Source organism: Silene latifolia, chromosome X (genome assembly GCF_048544455.1).
Source record: "Silene latifolia isolate original U9 population chromosome X, ASM4854445v1, whole genome shotgun sequence".
NCBI classification, from domain to species: domain Eukaryota; kingdom Viridiplantae; phylum Streptophyta; class Magnoliopsida; order Caryophyllales; family Caryophyllaceae; genus Silene; species Silene latifolia.
The window spans coordinates 10,040,848-10,061,041 of NC_133537.1; the positions used below are offsets into that span (position 1 = coordinate 10,040,848).

At 33.6% G+C, this 20,194-nt stretch overlaps 3 protein-coding genes across 10 annotated transcripts; 2 read left to right on the top strand and 1 right to left on the bottom strand.

Annotated features, from left to right (window-relative positions):
• Positions 1 to 252: 252 nt before the first annotated feature.
• On the top strand, positions 253 to 8,153 carry LOC141622809 (uncharacterized). Of its 8 annotated transcripts, none has more exons than XR_012533106.1 (9): positions 345 to 479; positions 737 to 940; positions 2,398 to 2,814; positions 3,167 to 3,225; positions 5,324 to 5,560; positions 5,734 to 6,092; positions 6,196 to 6,679; positions 6,919 to 7,140; positions 7,635 to 8,153. XR_012533106.1 is itself a non-coding variant. In XM_074438827.1 (3 exons), exons 1-3 carry the CDS (start codon positions 437 to 439, stop codon positions 2,718 to 2,720), a joined length of 573 nt encoding a protein of 190 aa, XP_074294928.1. In that variant the 5' UTR covers positions 253 to 436; the 3' UTR covers positions 2,721 to 3,004. The 8 variants fall into 8 exon arrangements, 3 of the variants coding, with proteins under 3 accessions (XP_074294928.1, XP_074294929.1, XP_074294930.1); XR_012533108.1 differs by having other exon boundaries at positions 388 to 479; positions 742 to 940; positions 5,335 to 5,560; XR_012533105.1 differs by having other exon boundaries at positions 5,335 to 6,679.
• Positions 4,133 to 7,042, bottom strand: LOC141622808 (phospholipase D alpha 4). Its single transcript, XM_074438826.1, has 4 exons — positions 6,917 to 7,042; positions 6,101 to 6,661; positions 4,810 to 6,001; positions 4,133 to 4,707 (listed from the first exon to the last, which is right to left on the bottom strand). Exons 1-4 carry the CDS (start codon positions 6,998 to 7,000, stop codon positions 4,274 to 4,276), a joined length of 2,271 nt encoding a protein of 756 aa, XP_074294927.1. The 5' UTR covers positions 7,001 to 7,042; the 3' UTR covers positions 4,133 to 4,273.
• A 10,145-nt stretch (positions 8,154 to 18,298) lies between the features above and the next one.
• On the top strand, positions 18,299 to 19,746 carry LOC141616843 (PRA1 family protein F3-like). The gene is made up of 2 exons (XM_074434004.1): positions 18,299 to 18,303; positions 18,753 to 19,746. Exons 1-2 carry the CDS (start codon positions 18,299 to 18,301, stop codon positions 19,501 to 19,503), a joined length of 756 nt encoding a protein of 251 aa, XP_074290105.1. The 3' UTR covers positions 19,504 to 19,746.
• The last annotated feature ends 448 nt before the right edge of the window (positions 19,747 to 20,194 follow it).

A 20,194-nucleotide genomic window follows, 5' to 3' on the forward strand; every position in this document is an offset into this window, starting at 1 on the left:
CTTTATAGATTTGAGCCTGTTATTCCTCGGATAAACTTTACCAGGATATATATGGTTTGTATTTATCACGTCTGTGCAGAGAGTTTTACCCAGAGTCTTGCACACCAAAAAGCGGCTGCCGGGTTCCCTCGTCAAAAAAAAAAAAAAAAAAAAAAAAAAAAAAAAAAAAAACTTGCAACTGTAGTTTTGACATTCACACCGTAGTTGCAATTAAAACTCATATAATGTGTCTACTTGTTATACACTAAAACCGTATTATTCTATAATTTACGATCCTCAAAAAGAAACTACCCAATCACAATTCCAGTTTCCTGGATTTCCCCCCCTCTTTTTTTCTCAAACTTTACATTATCTTTTTCACTGTTACTTCCCAGATACCAGAAACAACTAAATAAGGAGTGACAGTAGTGTACTGCATCTGTTAGTCAGAGGAAAAATGGAAGAAGGTCCTAAACTGTACGTAAACAAACCCAAGAAAGGTAATCAACTTGACTAATACTGTAATACTTGCGATTATTTTTGATACTCCCTTCGTCCCGATCATTTGTTTACCTTTGATTAAAATACCGCTCGCAAATGATTGAGATGGAGTGGGTATTATCTTATTATTGTTATTGATTGTACCCACTTCATAAAAATGTAATCTTGCACATTCCCATCACATTTTATGCCATTATAATGCCTTAATTATGATTGGTTTGGTGATTTTTGCATTAATTTTGATTACTTAAAGCAGCACAGATGAAGCAAGTTAAAGGAATAGATGCTCAATCATCATCATCATCAGCAGCAGCAATTTCTTCTTACTATTCTAGTGGGAGTTCTAGTAATGGCAGTGGCGGCGGCGTTTCTAAACCTCCAGAAGTTCCAAAAGAGTCATTTGCAAAGCGGTATAAGTACATTTGGCCTTTGCTGTTGACTGTCAATTTGGCCATTGGAGGTTTGTTTATTTGTTTGTCCTTTGAATTTAGTTCATTTTTCGGCATGTGGGTTTTATTCATTTGTTGTTGTTTGATGCATGTTTGATGAGTTGTAGTTAAAAGTTGTTATCTTGGGTGGAAATTTGTGTTCATTGTGATTGGTAATTGGTTACCTACATTCGACCCCATTACCCCGTCATTGGCAGGACTCTTGACTCTTGAGACACTGATATAATGTTGTTTGCTTACATCCGACCCCATTACTCCATCATTGGCGGTACCCTTGAGACACTGAGATAATGTTGTTGGTGGTGTGCGGGTGACTGATGCCATATGGCTTAGCATTGTCAAGCCATTGCCTTAGCCTAGTTTATTTACCACATTTCTTGAATTGTAACTTCGTCGTGTTAATGTGGATTACCACATTGACCGTACTGGAGCCTTAGATGCGTGGAGATCTAGTCTATATAAAATAAGGAGAAATTTAGTTACTTCGTCGAGGACTCTGCCTGTCATTAGATTATGCTGTATGCCTATTAATTATTGCTTGGGGGAAGAGATTCAACGGAGAAAAAAAAGTAATCAGGAAAAAAAAGAGAGCTGTTAGGATTTATTTCAAGGTTCTTTTAGTGTAAATAAAATTGAGGAAAAGTAACAGTGTGAGTGTGTGACCAATACTGACCATGTGGATCCAGCTTCCTTGATTCGGTGCCATTTGTTTCATGGTGATTCAGGAAATATGTTGCGTTGATGAAATTTGCAAAAAAAAAAAATTGGTTATACCCAAGTAGGCTGTTGACTGCTGGTTGAATTTTGCTTGTGATTGTCACCACAAGCTATGACTTGTGGTGTCACGGCTCTACTCTTGCAGATCACGTGTTTAAGACCAGCATGCATCCAAGGTTGAAATTGTTGTGGTATTTTTTCAGCAATATATAAAATGGGGGTTGAAGTTATTGAGGGCCATGAGAGGCGGTACTCATGACTTGGGGTTTAACCCAATGAACATCAAACTGCCTTTGTGGCTCCCTTACACCAAAAATGAATATACTCCGTAGATATTAGCCCTTGGCTTCATACCTTAATGATGTTATCTTAAGTTCAGAAAAAAACAATATGTTTTCAAACTTCCTGACATGGTTAAATCGCACTTCTGATTTCTTAAAGGTGTGACGGTCATTTCTTGATGCTTGTTTGTCTTGTGTTTTCACAGTGCTTCCTTTTGGCTTTTATTACTTTTGTTACTTTTGTTAAGTATTACCATTCCAATTATTATACCAAATGAACATATATATAGTGTCTTCTTAAAGGCGTGACAGTCATTTCTTAGATATTAGCCCTTGGCTTCATACCTTAATGAATTGATTATGAGTTTATGACTGTGGTATTGTCTTGTGTTTTCACAGTGCTTCCACGTCTTCCAATCAAATGTACTCGATGCTTGTTTGTTGACGCATTACTCCTGTTTTCCATGTAGCCTACTTCTTCATGAGAACAAGGAAGAAAGATGGAGGCATTGAAGAAGGACATACTAACGCCTCTCCTGGTTCTGATATGGCAACTTCAGTTACACCTCCAAATTCAATTTCCGTCACCGAGGACATGCCTGTGGGCCCTGTGGCGCAGCATGCCAGGGTGTTAAAGCCAATTCCTGAGCAGCAACAACGAGAACTGTTCAAATGGATGTTGGAAGAGAAGAGGAAGATCAAAACAAATGACCCAGTAGAAAAGAAGCGGATTGATGAAGAAAAGGCGATTCTCAAGCAATTCATCCGAGCCAAGTCCATCCCGAGTTTTTAGGATTCTGGAAGAACTACGTCTTATCTATTTCCGGATATTGATTTACCTCTCTCGTCTCTTAAGACATGTACATTATGTTTGCAAGTGTTCCAACGTAAAATCTTTGTTCTTAGTCATGAATATATCTAGCTTACCTAGTTAGTTGCATATATGAGTCGAGCTCTCTCGCCAGTATTTGTAACCTACTGGAAATAGTGAAGTCGGCTAGCTTTTCACAAGTACCTAGTGTTTGTACGCACATTCCAATTATCTGAAGGATAAGGCCATTTGCAGTTTTGATGAAAGCACCACTGTTGTGTGGTTCGCTTGTTTTTTTGCAGTCATATGTTTTCTTTATATTTAAAGAAATGCTGTTAGTATGTGTTCTATCGTTTTCTGATAATGGCAATTTGACTTCTCCGTTATATACTTATATCAAATACTTTGTGTTGTATTTTTTTCTGTAGATGGAGGGAGCGCATTATTTGCAGCTAACAAGATGTCGAGAATAAAATGCTATGAGTAGGTATTTTTCTATATGCTTTTTTTTTTCTTTTTTCTTTTTTCGTTTTTTTTTTTTTTTTTTTTAAACTAGGAGTGAGCAGGAAACTGGGGAGAATCATGTGAGACCATTCTTTTTAATGAGAAAAATCTTATATAAGGCTGTGAAGGTTCTGTTTAGATTGTTAGTAGACAAACTCCAGATGTATCATCTGTATAACCGATTGTGTGTCGTGAAGATTATATTTTGTGATGGTTATATTCATATTCTGAGTCCGGAGTTTACTGGAATTCGGTAAATCCATTCACCTGTTAATCACCTAATATGCAGCACAAGTGTGAAATTCTTAATTCTCATTGCTGTAAAACATTGCCTGTGGAGACCTGTTTTCATATGCTGTTTTAACCTCATTCGTCATTTCCCTTTCCCTTGTCATGTTCTATGATCCTTGTGCCTTATCTATGTTTGCCTTTATGATATGTGCGAACAACCTGTTTCAAGTTTAAATGGAAATATTCTTGTAAAAAAATAGTACTCCTTATAGTTTAGAAAGAAAAGAATACGACACTTCATTTTTTAAGTCTCTTCGGAGTTCCCTTCTTTATTTGTTAAGATCAAGGCTGAGCCATGGTATGCAATCGCGGTTTAAATCATGATCTTAGTATTGACGGAGGTGGCGTAATCTTGGTCGTCGTGGCTAAGTCACATGTGTCTAGTTTTGTTCAATGGATGTTTGATTGTAATAAATCAACCATATCATTTGAGTACCTATGTCATTCTGAAAGGCGTAGATAGCATTACATTTGGACTTGTTTCTTCTGGAATGCATTATCTCAGTATTTTGCCAACTATGATTTTACTTTGCCATCCATACTCCAGAATTACATGTTAGAGACTCCTTATACACAATCTGTGCAATCTGCAAACATAATTTTTGTCCAAATTGTGTGGAACAACTTATTCATATTTACTGTTTTAATGAAATCTGTCAATCTGTCATTGTGTCCAATTGTATATTTAACTTAGTAAACAAACATGATAAGAAGAACTTGTGCATTATATATTTCCGACGTTATGTTGTGAAGATAGGTGGTAAAAACTTTGATCTTTTCCCCTTAATTAGAGCTTGTGTGTCCGGAAAGTTACTGCAGCCTGCTAGATCCTCTAAGCATCCATCGTCTCCCACAGTCACAGGATAAGATACCAGATGAGCGTCGTTCATGTCTACAATCTCGTCTCCACTGTATATCTTCCACATCTGCTCCCCTATAGAGCGTATGCTGGCCACACATTCTAGGCTATGCGGTTCCTCAAACTCTTTCTCTGCTCTTCCTGTGTGCTCGTACCACAGAGACATCCGATAAGCATAAATTCCTCCATTCTTCTGTCCGCTCTCATCACTTGTTTTATTTTGATAGCAGCCTATCGCAATCTCTGTGTCTCTTGCTCCGTCCATTGATCTCTGGTTTATGTTTGCGGAGCCTGTTAGGATGTATTTGTCATCCACTGTCACGTAAATAGTGGCACACCAACCAATGAAATGTTAGTATGCTCTAGCAATGGTGTGTTTAGTTAGATTGTAAAACCGAGTAGTGATGAGTATCATACCTATCATTATCTTGGAGTGGACATACACCATGAACCTTCTATTTTTTTGGGCACTCCAGTATAATGTCGAGGGATGAGGAGAAAATGGGGGAAGAAACTCTCCTGGTCCCTCCTTTTCTCTATTAGCGAGGCAGAAAAAGTTCAGGTAATCTCTAGGATGCGCTTGTTGTCCTGTTTCTCTGATTGCTTCTCCTATCAATCTGTACATCATCTTCATGGTCTCCCTCGTCCAGTGCAGTATATCCTGTACACTTTCGCTCTCTGGTGATCCTTCTGGCCACATTGGTATAACCACGTAGACCGAGAATCTCTCTTGTGCCCTAATCTTGTTTGCCACCTTAAGTGCAATCTCAATTGGAATCAAATTTTTGCATCCACTGTTCTGATCAACCTCCCATAAGCTGCATCCTCCGATAAAATATTGGTTTTCTATGTATATGAATTTGTCGGCTTTTCTGATAGCCTCAACATAAGCGTCGTGGATACTTTTTTCAGTTTTGACCTTAAGTGACAGTGGACTTGCAGAGAAATGATCAATTGACCTGAAAACCTGCACATTCCAGTTCCTGTCGGAGCTGATTGGAGGAGACGATTTGATTATGTTCCCTATGGCGCTTGCTGGGATTAATAAGGAAGGGTCACATTGCTTGGTCCATCTCTGCTCGAAATTTGTAAGCACGTCCCAGGCTGCTTCACCCGTAATACAAGCGTGTGCATCATGCCATGGTTCTCTTGGTCCACCTCTGTGGAGGTTAGCTCCTGGAATATTTGTCTGATAAAAATCATGTGCATGAGAGTCTGTGTTAAGTGTTTTGAATAGGGAGTGTTGCTCAGTATCATAGCGACCGTCACAGAGATCTACACCCCCAATAAAACTCATTATCTCTCTTTTGTTTGGTGCATCTTCTACTCGGGTGTCTACAGAAATAGTCTTTTGGTGATGGCTGAAGAATGTAGGAAACTTATTGTGCAATCTTGGACATAGTTTGCATATCACTCGAGTGTCTCTGAAATATGCCAAAGCATCTTCGTCATGAGTCTTCATCAAGCCTTTGTTCTTGATGTGTGGTAAAGATGATTCATCATTCCAGAGCATTATCCTTACTGCAACATCTTCTTCCGCTTTCTGCTTGAGCAGTTCACCTAATTTCACTCCTTTTGCACGTGGAATTTCTGTGTTGGGATCTCGAACCTGTGAAACATTTGGTTAGTTGTCTACTTTGAAGAGTTGAAGTAACATAGGAGACTGAATTCTTGTGAAATCGTTCGTCTTTGGTAAAAAGGTAATTACCAGCACCATCTTGGGGTTGAAAGACCATCCCGCAATGTATATTAAATGTTTTGCTCCCTCGAGAGCTTTGTAGACATCTTCCCATAACTTTCCAGGCAGCTCATGAGAAGATAGCGGTGGTTGGAAAGAGGGAAGATGGTGAGCGTCCTGGTACAATGTTACACTGCAGTTAGAACGCTGTGGGAACGTTGCATTCCGGAGGCCTTTAAAGTTATCGTTATTAAGTAATTTTTCCCAGCTGGGCTCTAAATCTGCCGGCTTGAACCATAAAATGAACTGAAGCCCTAATTTCGGCTTTAGTTTTCCTTCTTCAGAGAGCAACGGAAAGAAGCCATTTATCAAGCTTGCTTGGTTTACTAGCTGGCGCGCCTCAAATTCTATCTTCCCAAGGACAGAGCATTTAGTTTTCATGGTGATTGTTACGGTTGAGTCAATAGGATAAGCACATAAGATTTGGAAGGTCTGGTTCCAGACTCGGTTTCTTTCAAATGTTGTCCTTGCCACTTTATGGTGGCCTATCTTGATCGTCACATATGCTGCCCTCGTACCTGCTGATAAACACTGTCGAGAAGATCAATGGTAAGTCCTTGCGTATTTTATTCAAATATTACACTGTTAACAAAGTCGGGATTTTTTTTTTTTTTACATTTGGTTTAACAGCAAATTGCAAAGTTTTCAGTGAGAATGTTCTATGGAAAGTTGCAAAGCTGAACTCCGAAATCTTAGAACTCCACCGTCTCTTGCCACAATACATTCTTACCCAAAATTTGCTCAACGAAGTAATGTTCATTCCCGAAAATTAGTGTTAATACTTACAGTGAAGGGAAAGGATGGCGCAAATGGTGTTGCATGGAAGATGGTGGCTTCCAATGTTCCATGGAAGAACTTGTTTCCGTTCATCTATCTTGAAAGCGGCCTCAGTTTCGTATTTTTTGTTAGAAAGACAAAGAAAGTGACCGATAGGGAAAAGTCGGGTTTAAGGTGACCTGTTGGAAGATGGAGAGTAACTGATCATCATTACTGTGGATATATATAGGCAGGTAAGTTTACCAGTGTTGAAGTATAAGTAACAGATTTCGGGACGAAACTTTTGATGCAATTATAACATTAGCAGTTGGAGAAACTTGTAAAACTATGTTATTTAGTCTTAGAGGCAACCCCTTTTACCTAATCACATGTTTTCCCTTTAAGCTTAAGTCACTAAAATTGGAACATAAACAATGTAGTTTCTCTGGCTGACCAATTTGTGTATAGTTGTTTAAGCTAAAATCTTACGAAGTTATGAAGATTTTGTCAAGTTATGTTCATAGTACGATATGGCTGACCGATTTGTCATTGGAAACTACCGCAATAAACTTGGTTGTTTGTCGTGTCGTTTGCTAATTGTCATTTAGAAACGCTAAGAGATCTACTAAACTTGCTGTTTATTTAGAATTAGGCGTGAGTTACTTGTGTTTATCGAAAGCTGACCTATATTATATTGGACTTTAATGCCCTAATTTGTTGGATTTATTGGATGTGCATTGCTTTGTAGGTGAAGCTGTGAAGATGCTGATGTTTCATTTTTTCGAAAAAAAATTGGAGTCTCTCATCCATCAAAGGTGATGGTTCAGATTTATGACGCTTGAAGTCGACTCAAAACCATTCTCACAGGAATATAAATTTGGAAACTCTTCTTCTTTGGTAAGGCAACGAGCAATAGTTGCGCGATGGCCACAATATTTGGAGCCAGCCTTCAAAAGCATTCCCAATATGGAAGATAAACAAATGAATGATAGTTGATACCCAAATATGGGATAGGTAAACAAATGAGCGGGACGGAGAAGTATTCTGTAATGTTGAAATCAACCGATGAACTGTTGATAATCATTATCCGATTGATTCAGGATGCCTCTTATGATAGGGGGGTATTACTATGCCACACAGTAATGTGTCTATTGAAAATTTGAAAGTCAGTCTTGGCATTTTGAAGAACTAACAGTCATACCCAATTTTGAACTCAATCAAGTAATCGGAAAAAATCACAGCCAGAGTATAAACTGTGTTGCTAATAGTTCTTTGCGCAATCCCAAAACTAATCAAACTAATTCCGTTTTACATGACAGTTCACAAGGATAAAGGTCCGGCCCATTTTATACTCGATCTCAATCAATAATTAAACGAACCACAACAATTATAAAGTATTGCGACATAGTGCGCTACTTTAAAACAAAAAAATAACATAATTAAAATAAATAACAAGATTACTAGTTAAGGTAGAATTGCAAAAAAACAACATATAAGCCCAATTATCGAATGCAGACCCAAATTTAATTAATCTCTAGACTCGCCGAAGTCATTGACAAAATGTCCCCTTCCAATAAATAATTTTCAAAATACAATAAATCACTCTAAAACAAACATCATATACGTACTACTTCATGATACAATAAATTACTTTAGAAATCTTATAGAAATAAGATATATATATCAAGGGTTGAACCGGATGAAGTTGTCAAAGCGGAGTACTACCACCGTCATCGAATCATCTCAAATGGCGGTTTTTAGGTGAAGATTGACAACCTGAAAAGTTGGATAAAGCGTGCGAGAAATCGAAGTCTAAAATAAGAGTGTCGGGTTCTAATGCTCACTTAAGGATCTGAAAAAGAGTATAAGAGTGTCGGGTTCTAATGCTCACTTAAGGATCTGAAAAGGAGTACGAATACAACTTTGGATATGTTGAGAAAACGGAAGAAAAGGCTCGACGAGAAAAACTTTAGAATTAGTCAAGATTTTAATATGCATATTTTGTTATATATAAATATAACCAGAGCTGATAATCGAGAAGTTTATTGCGAGAATAAATTTATAATAAGAAAAAGAATAACAACAATAATAATATCAATAATCGTGACAAATTACAAATAAATTTATCAATATTTAATAAATCGTGGCAAAATTTTAATCAATTATAGTAAATGATGTATAATATATTGTGAGAATACATAATACTACGTATAAATCTAAATCTTACGATGCTATGCGGCCTGGTCCATTGTCTAATGAAGTAACATCAATTACATTTTAAAGTTCATTTGTAGAACAACTAGACAAGTTTAATGGGATTAGATAAGGGGCTGTCCATCCTTAGTTGACTAATGTCTTGAAATTAACACAAATACTACAAAGTATGTTATACCCTTACATTATTGGCATGCAAACCTAAATACCTAATAGACAAAATCTCATTGAAGACGGCACGTATCCGTCATTTAGGAGTGACGGATACCATTTCCTCTCACAAATAACCCAAATAGAGGAGAGAGGAAAGCACATGGGGGTGCCCCCACCTTGTCCCCCTATCCGTTTTGTGACTGACATTACCCGTCACTTGCTCCGACCCGTCTTCAACAAGACTTATTGTACCTAATAATCAGTAAATTTCAAAACATGCATAACTTATCTTAGACATGCATGGTGTATTTAGCTTCATCACGTAAAATCACGATCGGTTAGCAGGCCGGTAACACAAATCCCATGCAATAAGTAAACATGAGAGAGTTGCCGGCGGAGGAAGGCGCATCCTCCAACTAGCTCCGCCGGAAAGTAGACTCGGCAGTAGGAAGGTCATTGGGGTGGACAAGCACGGTGACCGCCCCCTTGGTGGGACCCTCACCGAATAGCTGAAGCCTGAATCGACCGAGTACGTCCAAGTGTTACTGGCCGATTCCGGTAACATGGATTCGACTCGCCATTTGTAGAAATACTGAAAGTGGGAAGTGAGAGAGAAGAATGGGTGGGTGAGTTGAGGGGTCGAAGAAGATTGAAGTTGGGGTCGGTTTATGGAGGGTGCGTTGAAATGACGACATTTACAATTCTTCTGCTTTTATTTATTTATTTATTATGACATAAGTGAAAAATTAGCGAGAAGTAATTATTATTTATTAATGATAGTTAGTAATGTAATGATTTCATTTCTTCGAGGGTACCATGAAAAATTTCCGTTATAATATTGACCATTTTATCGCTCTTTCTCCCACCTAAAAAAATGCAGTTAGTCTTGCTATAGACGGATATATCCGTCTATTGCTATAGACGGGTCAAATACAATGAAAGTAGTGATATTTTTTCTCCTCCACCACCCCACTTGTTGTTTGTCTTATTAGAAATGTGGTATTGTATTTGACCCGTCTTTCATTATAGACGGATCGTATGTTCATACCTAAGTTTGGGTTAATATCCAAGTTTCAAGGATGCTTCTTATTTATATTTATAGAATCACCCTACCGTATATTGTTCTTCGGTGTAAGATACATAATTTAATTATTTAGATGTAGTATATTCATCATGCCTACATTATTTTTCAATGTGAAAGATATAACATACCAAGAAGTACATGTCTCTTCTTACAAAAAACACTATTGTATACATATTATTTTTCTTTGAAAGTAAAACCACTTAGCCTCGATCATTACATTAGGATCTCTACATCGTACATATAACGACTCATTAATTAACGCTCTATTACTGCATTCAGAAGACAATCATTAGCAAAATCTTTAGTTTTGTACTGTGTCAGGAGACTACCATTAGTTAAATCTTTATTTTTTTATTTTTTGATTTTCTTGTTCATGTTCTTAACTCTTTCCCGGGTAATTTCCAACGATTTCCACTTTTTTTTTTATATCATATCATAGATAATGATAGAAAATCTTAAGAGCACTTTAAAACAATATTTATAAGACTCAAAAAATTTTGAGTGGATACATAAGCTCCAAATATGTCTCCTATTTATAATCATAGGATCAAATCACCTTATACTAATCTTTCGATGTGGGACAATTCTACTATTTATATGTAGTATATTCACCACACCTACGTTATTTTTCAATGTGGGACAAAACATACTAAAAATTACACAATTTTACATACGAAGAAGTTTTAATATGTGCAAATAATATGAAATCTATACTCTAATGATAGCATTTTTTACCACGAAGCTAATTATATTATTTTAATAATTTTTTGAATGATACTTTTTTGCCAAGTGAAATGTAAAAGTTTGATATAAAAAATTAAAAATTGGAAATATCACTTGAATATAATTTAGGAAATATATATTATAATAATTAAAAGATTCTCAACTTTATTTTTTACATCAAAAATTATTTTTTATGATACTTTTCTAAATTAATTTTTGATGATGTAGACGCTCTCAGATCACTCGAAAAAACTTCTTTTATATAGATATATAGATTATGATAGAATTAGTGAGAATTAGAAAGATTAAGATAGATTAAGAGAGAATTAGAATTTTATATTATAATTTATAACTTCACAACTTGAAATAACTTGATTATTTGAAATTAATTAGAAGGTTAAGAAGATGATTAATTGATTACTAGATAATAGATTGGAGAAAATTGTGTAAATATTTAGCTTGAATGAAGTGAGTATTTATAGAACAAATTAGGGGGAAAATACAAACTAATTTGAATTCAAATATAATAATAATAATAATAATAAAGTACAAACTTGGGCAATGGACCCAAACGGTCGACCCAGCAGGCCAGGCGGGCCGACCGGGCTAGGTTGGTTAAGTGGGTTGGTGCGGGCTGGGAATAAGGGAGCCCGAGGGTGCGGGCCGGGCCAACTCGTGCTAGAGTCCAGCTCTACTACTACCTAGTCATTTGTGTAATGAAATTTGCAACTTGAGTAAATAAGTATTGTCAATCATCGTCAATCAAAATGATTAATGAAAACACAAAGAAAACAACACTAGAGAAACTGAAAGTAAGCCTTTGGATCTAGTACACAACCAAAATTCTCCTACTACGTAATTTTGAAGCACTCATTTGCTATTATGCAAATGTTTTATACTTTCTGTTTTTATGCAAAATGCATGGGTGTTCTTTGACCTATGGTGGCCAAATTGTATGCCAAAACATGTGCTCGATCGTATAGTGTTCATGTCTTCTAAGTTCACCTTTTTGAGCTTTTAATTTTAAGTTTTGACAAAAATGATTCTCAATTGATCAATGATCATTCACTCTTTTTTTTTTTTTTAAAGCACGTATGAAATTTATAGAATAGAGAAATGTTGGGAAATTAAGTCTAATCTCTCATGCGCAACTAATCGACAGATAAATCGTGAAATTAAAGGAAATGTTATGTAGAAACGAATATAGGCTCATAGAATATGGGCCGAGATCACATAATATCTCGTAATACAATCGGATAATATGGATATATATATTCCTAATAAACTGTAAGCAATAAATTAATCATCTTTGTTAATCTGAAAGACTCAACAAGCCACACGGCATTAATGTGGTTTACTCGTCGCTTCAAAAACGTCATTCTCAATTACTTGGCACTCGCTAATTAATTAGCTCAAGTAAGAATGTTAGCTGGGCTACTACTGCTTGTCGGCACACACGTTGTTCTATTTCCCACCATTCTAGTCTATCAACTTACTATCGACGGTGCAAATCATTCGTCTCATTTTCCTGTATTCTATAATCTCCTCTTCTTCTGGTACATACCCCACCATATGTTTGGAATTTTTCAAAATATCGACCTTATTGTAATTTAGGAATATGACATCTAATAACATGTCATATAAAATAAATAAGATATTATGAAATAAATAGAATATTCTACTTATGCGTTTTTTTAGGGAAATATAGGCATATAACAAATCACCCGTTTGATAGTATGTGCAATTAAACCACTTAACTTATAAATGTGACAAATATACCCCATAAGTTTCTCTTAATGTGCAATTCACCACATATTTTATTTTTAATAATGAAATTTACTAAATTAAATATATTTACTATTATTAAAAGTCAAAATTATTGATCAAATATTAATCCTAAAATTCCTAATTATTAGAAATCATGTTCAAATTTTTTTTTTTTTTTTTTTGTATTTTGGTTAAAAAATATTTATAATATGAATTTTTTTATTTTTTAGTCAAATTACAATGAAAAGTTACATGCCCAAATTTTCTTTATCTTAAATTTGGTTCACATTTTTTTGTTGAATATGTAAAAATTGTATTTAATTTTTAGTAGATATATTTAAAATGATTTTTATAATAGAAAATAATAGGTTTTAGTTAAAAAAATGGTAGAGGGCTTAATTGCACATTTTTGAAAACTTATGGACTAATTTGCTACAAGTAAAACTTAAGGGTTCGAATTTCACATAGTATACAAGTTAGGGGGTAATTTCCTACATCCCTGATTTTTTTAACATGGCACAAAATGTTACTACACCGTAGAAAAACCTAGAGTTTTTAACTAAGTTTTCGAAAAAAATTCAAATTTATTTGTGAAATTACTCGTTCGCCTCCGTTGAAATTTTTCGCGCCCTTAACGGGAAATCTTAACTCCGTCACTTCCCACGGTGTAGTAAAAAAATTGTCGCATCTAGCTAAAACCTAATTTAAACTTAAATATGATAGAGGTGATTTCTTATTCTTATTATTGTGTATCAAATACTCCTCCATTCAACTCCACTTTACCACTTTGCATTTTCACGTTTGTCAACGCATATTTTACGGGGTAAATATCGTTAACTACATATTTACAAAAATTATAAAAGTTAAATATTTTTAATATACTCATAGAGACGAATCAAACAAGATCACACGTGAATATATTTTCACTTATGTATTAAGAGAAAATCGAAACTCAATTTTCACTAATAAATAGTGTAGAAAATAAAAGGAGGTAGAGTGGAATTGAATGAAGGAAGTCACATACCGTGAGTGAGCTCTTTATCAATATAGTACTAGAAACTAAGACATCGAGATACATAAGGGTTAAGGAAATATCTGTCCAATATTTCCTTAACATAATTAGTTTGTAACAACTCCGGATATGTCTATTTTAACACAAACAAACTCCATTGTCCATAAGTTTCTCTTAAGATAGTGTGAAGAACCTAATATTAACCCATATGTGATTATGTGAGTGTTCCACCTTAATAGAGAAGGAGAGAGTTTACCACTTTATAAGCTAAAAAATTACTCCATTTATTATCAATTGGTTTAGAGTTACATATATAAGATAATTTATTTCTTAATCCATGTGACATTCTCCTTTTGTCTCAACCAAATACTTGACTCATACTTCCTCCGAGCTCCGTCCCACTTGACTCATACTTCGTCCGTCCAGGACCCTGGTCATTTGTTTATCCATTTTATTTTAGGTGCCTCAGATTCTCAGTTAATTATTTACCTTTCTAATTTAAAAATACAATTAATGAGTAATTTAATCCTATACACTCAATTTAATCCATTCGTCATGTAATAATTGGTTCTATACTCTTTCCTTGTCTTTGTGCCAAAAACCAAAGATAACAAATAATAGAAACAAAGAAAGTATTAAATATACTGAACCTGTTTTAAACTTACGACAGATATTACGTTCTTTTACAAGAATGAGAATGACTGTCTACCTTCTCTCTCCCACCTCCTCTTCCACCTTTTCCTTTGCCCTCTCACATGGATTAAGATAATATATACTCCCTCTATTCAACTCTATTTATAACGTATGCTTTATGCACAACAAATTGATAGAAAGTGTTAGAATTTTGTGTTCAAGAAGCAGGCCTTAGTAGTGGAATTATAGTATTATAGTAATAAAAGTACAACTAAGTAAGAAAACGTTTAATGTGAGTTGAATGGACGGAAAAAGAATACATGCAATATGGAGTTGAATGGAGGGAGTATTTTGTAAGGTCGGATGATAAGTTGATAAAGCTAAATATACTACTCTCTTCACATTTTAATGTTCTTCTTATTTCTCCATCATACGTGAGTAATATCAATACTATATATTAAATTTAGAAACCAAGAGACTTCAATGTAATTAAAAAAAGTTATACAAATTAATTATACTATATAGTTTTAAATCAATAACACCGTGTGATGGACCCGATTGATGAATCTCAATGCAAATATTATATAGTTTGGGTTAAAATTAAACTATATAGAAGCTTGGTAATTTTCCTAAACATGGTCAATTTCCTTAAAATAAAATAATTAATTAAGATGGTCAATTTCAAGAAGACTAAAAGAAAGAAGATGTGTGATAATTTTCCCAAATATTTATAGAAGACTAGAAGATGAACAATTTTCTTAAAATAAATAATTAATTAGTATAAATGTGCACACTTATGGTATTAATTATTATCACCATAAAATTATATATTAAATTTAAGATCTATGCAATTTTATTAAACTTTATAGTTTATTAGATGTATAGAGATGTTAATTATTTAACATACAAAAATATAATAAGTAGATTATAAATAATTAAAGTTAGATTTCATAATATATAATATTGCATAATTCTTTCGATATGATTTAATGCATATATGTAATATATTTATATAAATATATAATCCTCTTAAAATTATATGCCTAAGGCCCTGTTCTTTTGGACTGAAATTGTCTGAACTGAACTGAACTGAACTTAATGAAACTGAACTGAAATGAACTTAATAAAGTTGAAATGAACTGAACTGAACTGAACTGATCTGATCTGAACTGAACTAAAATAAAATAAAATAAAATAAAAATAAAAATATAATAATAATAATAATAATAATAATACCTATAATAATTGTACCTATAATAATAACAAATGTTAATAATATTATTATTTATTAATAATAATAATAATAAAATATCAATATAATATAATAATAATCTAATAAGTAATATAAGAATAAAATATTAATATAATAAAAAATATAATAATAATAATATAGTAATATAAATAATATTATTAATAATATTATAATATATTAAATAATATAATATATTAATAATAATAACAAAAAAATAAATATGATAAGTATAATATAAATATTATAAATAATAATAATTAATATAAATAATAATAATAATAATAGATGTAATATAATAATTAATTAATATAATAATAATAAATATGTTATTAATAATATTAATAAAAATGAATATATTAATGAAATAATAAATATAATATAACAATATATAATAATAGTAGTAGTAGTAGTAGTAGTAGTAGTAGTAGTAGTAGTAGTAGTAGTAGTAGTAGTAGTAGTAGTAGTAGTAGTAGTAATAATAATAACAATAATAATAATAAATATTAATACCTTAATATTGCCATTCATCATAATAATATAATAATAAATAAATATAATAAATATAAATAGTTATATAATAAATAATAAAAATTAATTTTAATAAAATAATAACAATAGTAAATAAATTAATATAATAATAAGAATATAAAATAAGAATAATAATAAGTATATAAAATAAGAATAATAATATTAATGTGAAAATAAACTACTCAATCAATCGAACTAATCAATCAATTGAATCAATCAATCGAATCGAAAGTTGAATGAATCGAATCGAACTTAGGCCCTGTTCTTTCGGGCTTATTTTCACCCATTTGATTGAACTCAACTCTATTGATTGATTTCGGCTCGATTGATTGATTGATTGACTTCATTAAGTTGATTCGACTCCATTGATTGATTCATTTCAGCTCCACTCATTCCATGTTGATTGATTCGATTCACTCCATTAAGTTTCAAATTTCATTTGACTTTTACTCATCTTAAATTTAATAGTTATTATTAATTTTGTTATCAATAATACTAGTTTTTGATATTATTATTCTTTATTATTATTATTATTATTATTATTATTATTATTATTATTATTGTTAATAATAATGTTATTAATAATTTATTTATTATAATTACTATTATTATTATGAATATTATTATTAAAATGAATAATAATATTATTAATGTTAATGTTGTTGTTGTTGTTGTTGTTGTGAATAATAATGTTATTAATGTTAATATTATTATTATTATTATTGTTGTTGTTGTTGTTGTTGTTGTTGTTGTTATTATAATTATTATTGGTATTATTATTAAAATTAATAACATTTATTATTAATATTATTGATGGGGCACGCTCAACCGACTTGAGCCACTAGCCAATACGGGGTCATACAAGTCAACACGTTTGCAAACATGGTTACAGATTCGCTTGATATCCTACGAATCACGAATTGTTAAAAGCGAATTCTATCAAATTGATTACTAAAAATACATATAACACATTTTCTATAAGCGAATCGCGAATCGGTAAGGCGTATTCATAGCGGATATGGTAACCATGCTTTCCAAGCCATCATTTGAGGTACACATAGAAACCTATAAATACCTCATTATTGACCAATCAATGGTAAAATACTTCTCACCAACAACTTCCTCTCTCTAGAAGTAAGACTACTCGAGCTACTATGAGAGGGCACGGAAACCTTAGCTTCAAGCAAGGTCTCAACTATCCACCGATCATCGTAAGGCATCGGAGAAGGACCTATTGCGAACCCTTCGAGGCCCTATTTGTTACGCGTAAAAGATCCATCCGGAGAGAGCAAGCATAGGTTCGAGGTGCCATCGTCTGAGAGGAGCGCGTTGACCCGACCTGGATTCGAGCAACTCTTACTTGAGTGTTTTTATTCGAAACAACTATTTTTACTTATATCATTATTAATATTGACATTATTATTTATTATTGTTATTAAGAATATTATTAGTAAAAAATTACTATTTTTCATTATTATAATTTATGATTATTCATATATAATATTATAATTTTTTTCTTAAAAATTTTAGTATTAGTATAAATAGTATTATACTATGAATATTAGTATTATTATAGTTGATAATAACAATAATATTAAATATTATTATTATTATTATTAATATTAATATGATTATTTCAATTGATTCACTCAATTGATTTTATTGATTTAGTTGATTCGGCTCGCTCTATTCGATTCGATTGATCGGCTCGGCTCCATTCGATTCGATTGATTCGGTTGACTCCATTCGATTCGATTAGCTCAGCTCCATTCGATTGATTAAGCTCTAAAAAGCCAGAAAGAACAGGGCCTTAATAGAGCTGAACTGAACTAAACTGAACTGAACTTATTAGAACTGAAATTAAGTCCAAAAGAACAGGACCTAAGTAGTAAAAGTAATTTCGTCAGTAAAGAAAAAAGAATTGTAGTAACATTGGATATAGTTATATGATAGTAATCACTAATTTGAATAGTAAAAGTAACAACATTATCAACGAGATTAGTGAGAGTGGTAGAAACAACGGGAGTAGTCAAATAAGCAATATTAATGCGGCAATAGTGAAAGTAACAATAATTACGGCGGGAGTAATGAAATTATCAATATTAATGCGGCAGTAGTGACAGCAACAATAATTATAGCGGGAGTAGTGAAAGTAACAATTATTACGGGCAAGTAGTGAAATGTTATTACTATTGTTTCATTAATAAGAGTAAAATATTAATAGCGGGAGTAGTGAGTTTGTTTCAAAATTTATTTAATCATAATTTTATGATTGCTATAAAAAATATATTAATAATAAATTTATGAGTTATGCAACTTTAGGTAAAAAAAAAATTAATGGTAAATAGAAGCAGCCCGGGCAAAACCGGACACCAATACTAGTTATAATGAAATAAAGAGAACATAAAAATATGGACGTAGTATAATTTAAAAGAGAAGGTGAATAGCAATTCTCCACCAAATTTTGTACACTCAACATAGACAAGCATCATGTATAAAGAAAGGTCCATGATGTGAATCCCCAAAGACCATCACAATCACCTATAACTCCATCACATGCCTCCACCTCTTTTCCCACAATCACACCCTTAAATTTCCCCCAATCCCTCCTTTCCCTCCCTCTCTCCCAAACCTCCCTCCAAACCATGTCTTCCTCAAAACAACCAATCCCAACCTCCGTCCCACCCTCAACCACCCCACTATCCACAAACCTAGACTACATCTCCCGAGCCAAACAAACCCTCTACACCCACCTCTCCACCCGCCGACCCTGGCGCCAAATCTTCAACCTCCACACCCTCTCCTTCCCACCCAACCTATCTTCCGCTTTCACCCGACTCAAGTCCAACTTAGCTTATTTCCGCGTTAATTTCGCGTTTTTCATCCTCCTTGTCCTCTTCCTCTCCCTCTTATGGCACCCGCTTTCCCTCATCGTATTCCTACTAATGATGGTTGCCTGGACATTCTTGTTCTTCCTTCGCGACGAGCCGCTTGTGCTGTTTCGTCGCGAAATTGATGATCGTGCTGTGCTCGGGGTGTTGTCGTTTTTTACTCTTTTGGCTTTGTTCTTTACCGGGGCGACGATGGAAATTATTATTTCGGTTGCGGTTGGTGTTGGTATTGTGCTTGTATACTCGATTTTCAGGAAGACGGATGATTTGTATCTTGATGAAGAAGAAGCTGCTGGTGCTGGACTTTTGGCCGGTCGGACCGATGGTGGACCGGGTCATTTTATTCATTCTCCTCGTTAGTCAATGTTTTTATTTTATTTTGTTTTTAAATTCGATTTGGGTGTAATTTATGTCATTGACTGTGACTGTGACTGTGATTTGATTGGATTGAAATTGGAATAATTGTGTATGATTGTTGATTTGTTGTATGAGGATTGGGTTGTGTGATTGATTTGTATCCATGGATGTAGTTGGTAAATTTGATTGTTGACTTTTGTGAATTACCGAGTTGCATATGTCAGCTTGCTTAGTTGGTTTGAAAAAGGTCTTAACATGGTCCGAGTTTATAGTTGTGAGCTTGCTTAGTTGGTTTGAAATTTGTTATACATAGTTCGAGTTTGCAGATACCAGCTTGCTTAGTTGGTCACAAAATGTGATATATGGGTCGAATTTGGAGATGCTAGCTTGCTTAGTTAATTACGTTAAATTTGTCAAATAATGGAGTACTTGGTATTTATTTGCTCTTGGTCATTTAGGAACATAATTTACTACGAGATCCTGAATCCTGTTTCAGGTGAGTTGTCAAAAAGTTTTGGCACTTGTATAACATTGGAATTAGAAAGTAGAAACTACACGTGAAGGGTTCACTTATTTTAGGATCTAGTTTGCCTCCTAATTTATGATTTTTACGACGATTCACGTGAATTGGACGTTGGAATTCTTGTGATTTTCGGTCGTAGATCAAATTATTAGAGTTTATGATGACTGAATT

Bases quoted from the DNA above. Each gene is read 5' to 3' on its own strand.
- LOC141622809 (XM_074438827.1), top strand. From the start codon at position 437: ATGGAAGAAGGTCCTAAACTGTACGTAAACAAACCCAAGAAAG. The intron at 480-733 runs GTAATCAACTTG...GATTACTTAAAG, and splicing joins CGTAAACAAACCCAAGAAAG to CAGCACAGATGAAGCAAGTT. The intron at 941-2,397 runs GTTTGTTTATTT...TTTTCCATGTAG, and splicing joins TGTCAATTTGGCCATTGGAG to CCTACTTCTTCATGAGAACA.
- LOC141622808 (XM_074438826.1), bottom strand. From the start codon at position 7,000: ATGAACGGAAACAAGTTCTTCCATGGAACATTGGAAGCCACCATCTTC. The intron at 6,662-6,916 runs GTAAGTATTAAC...TCTTCTCGACAG, and splicing joins CGCCATCCTTTCCCTTCACT to TGTTTATCAGCAGGTACGAG. The intron at 6,002-6,100 runs GTAATTACCTTT...AATGTTTCACAG, and splicing joins TCAACCCCAAGATGGTGCTG to GTTCGAGATCCCAACACAGA.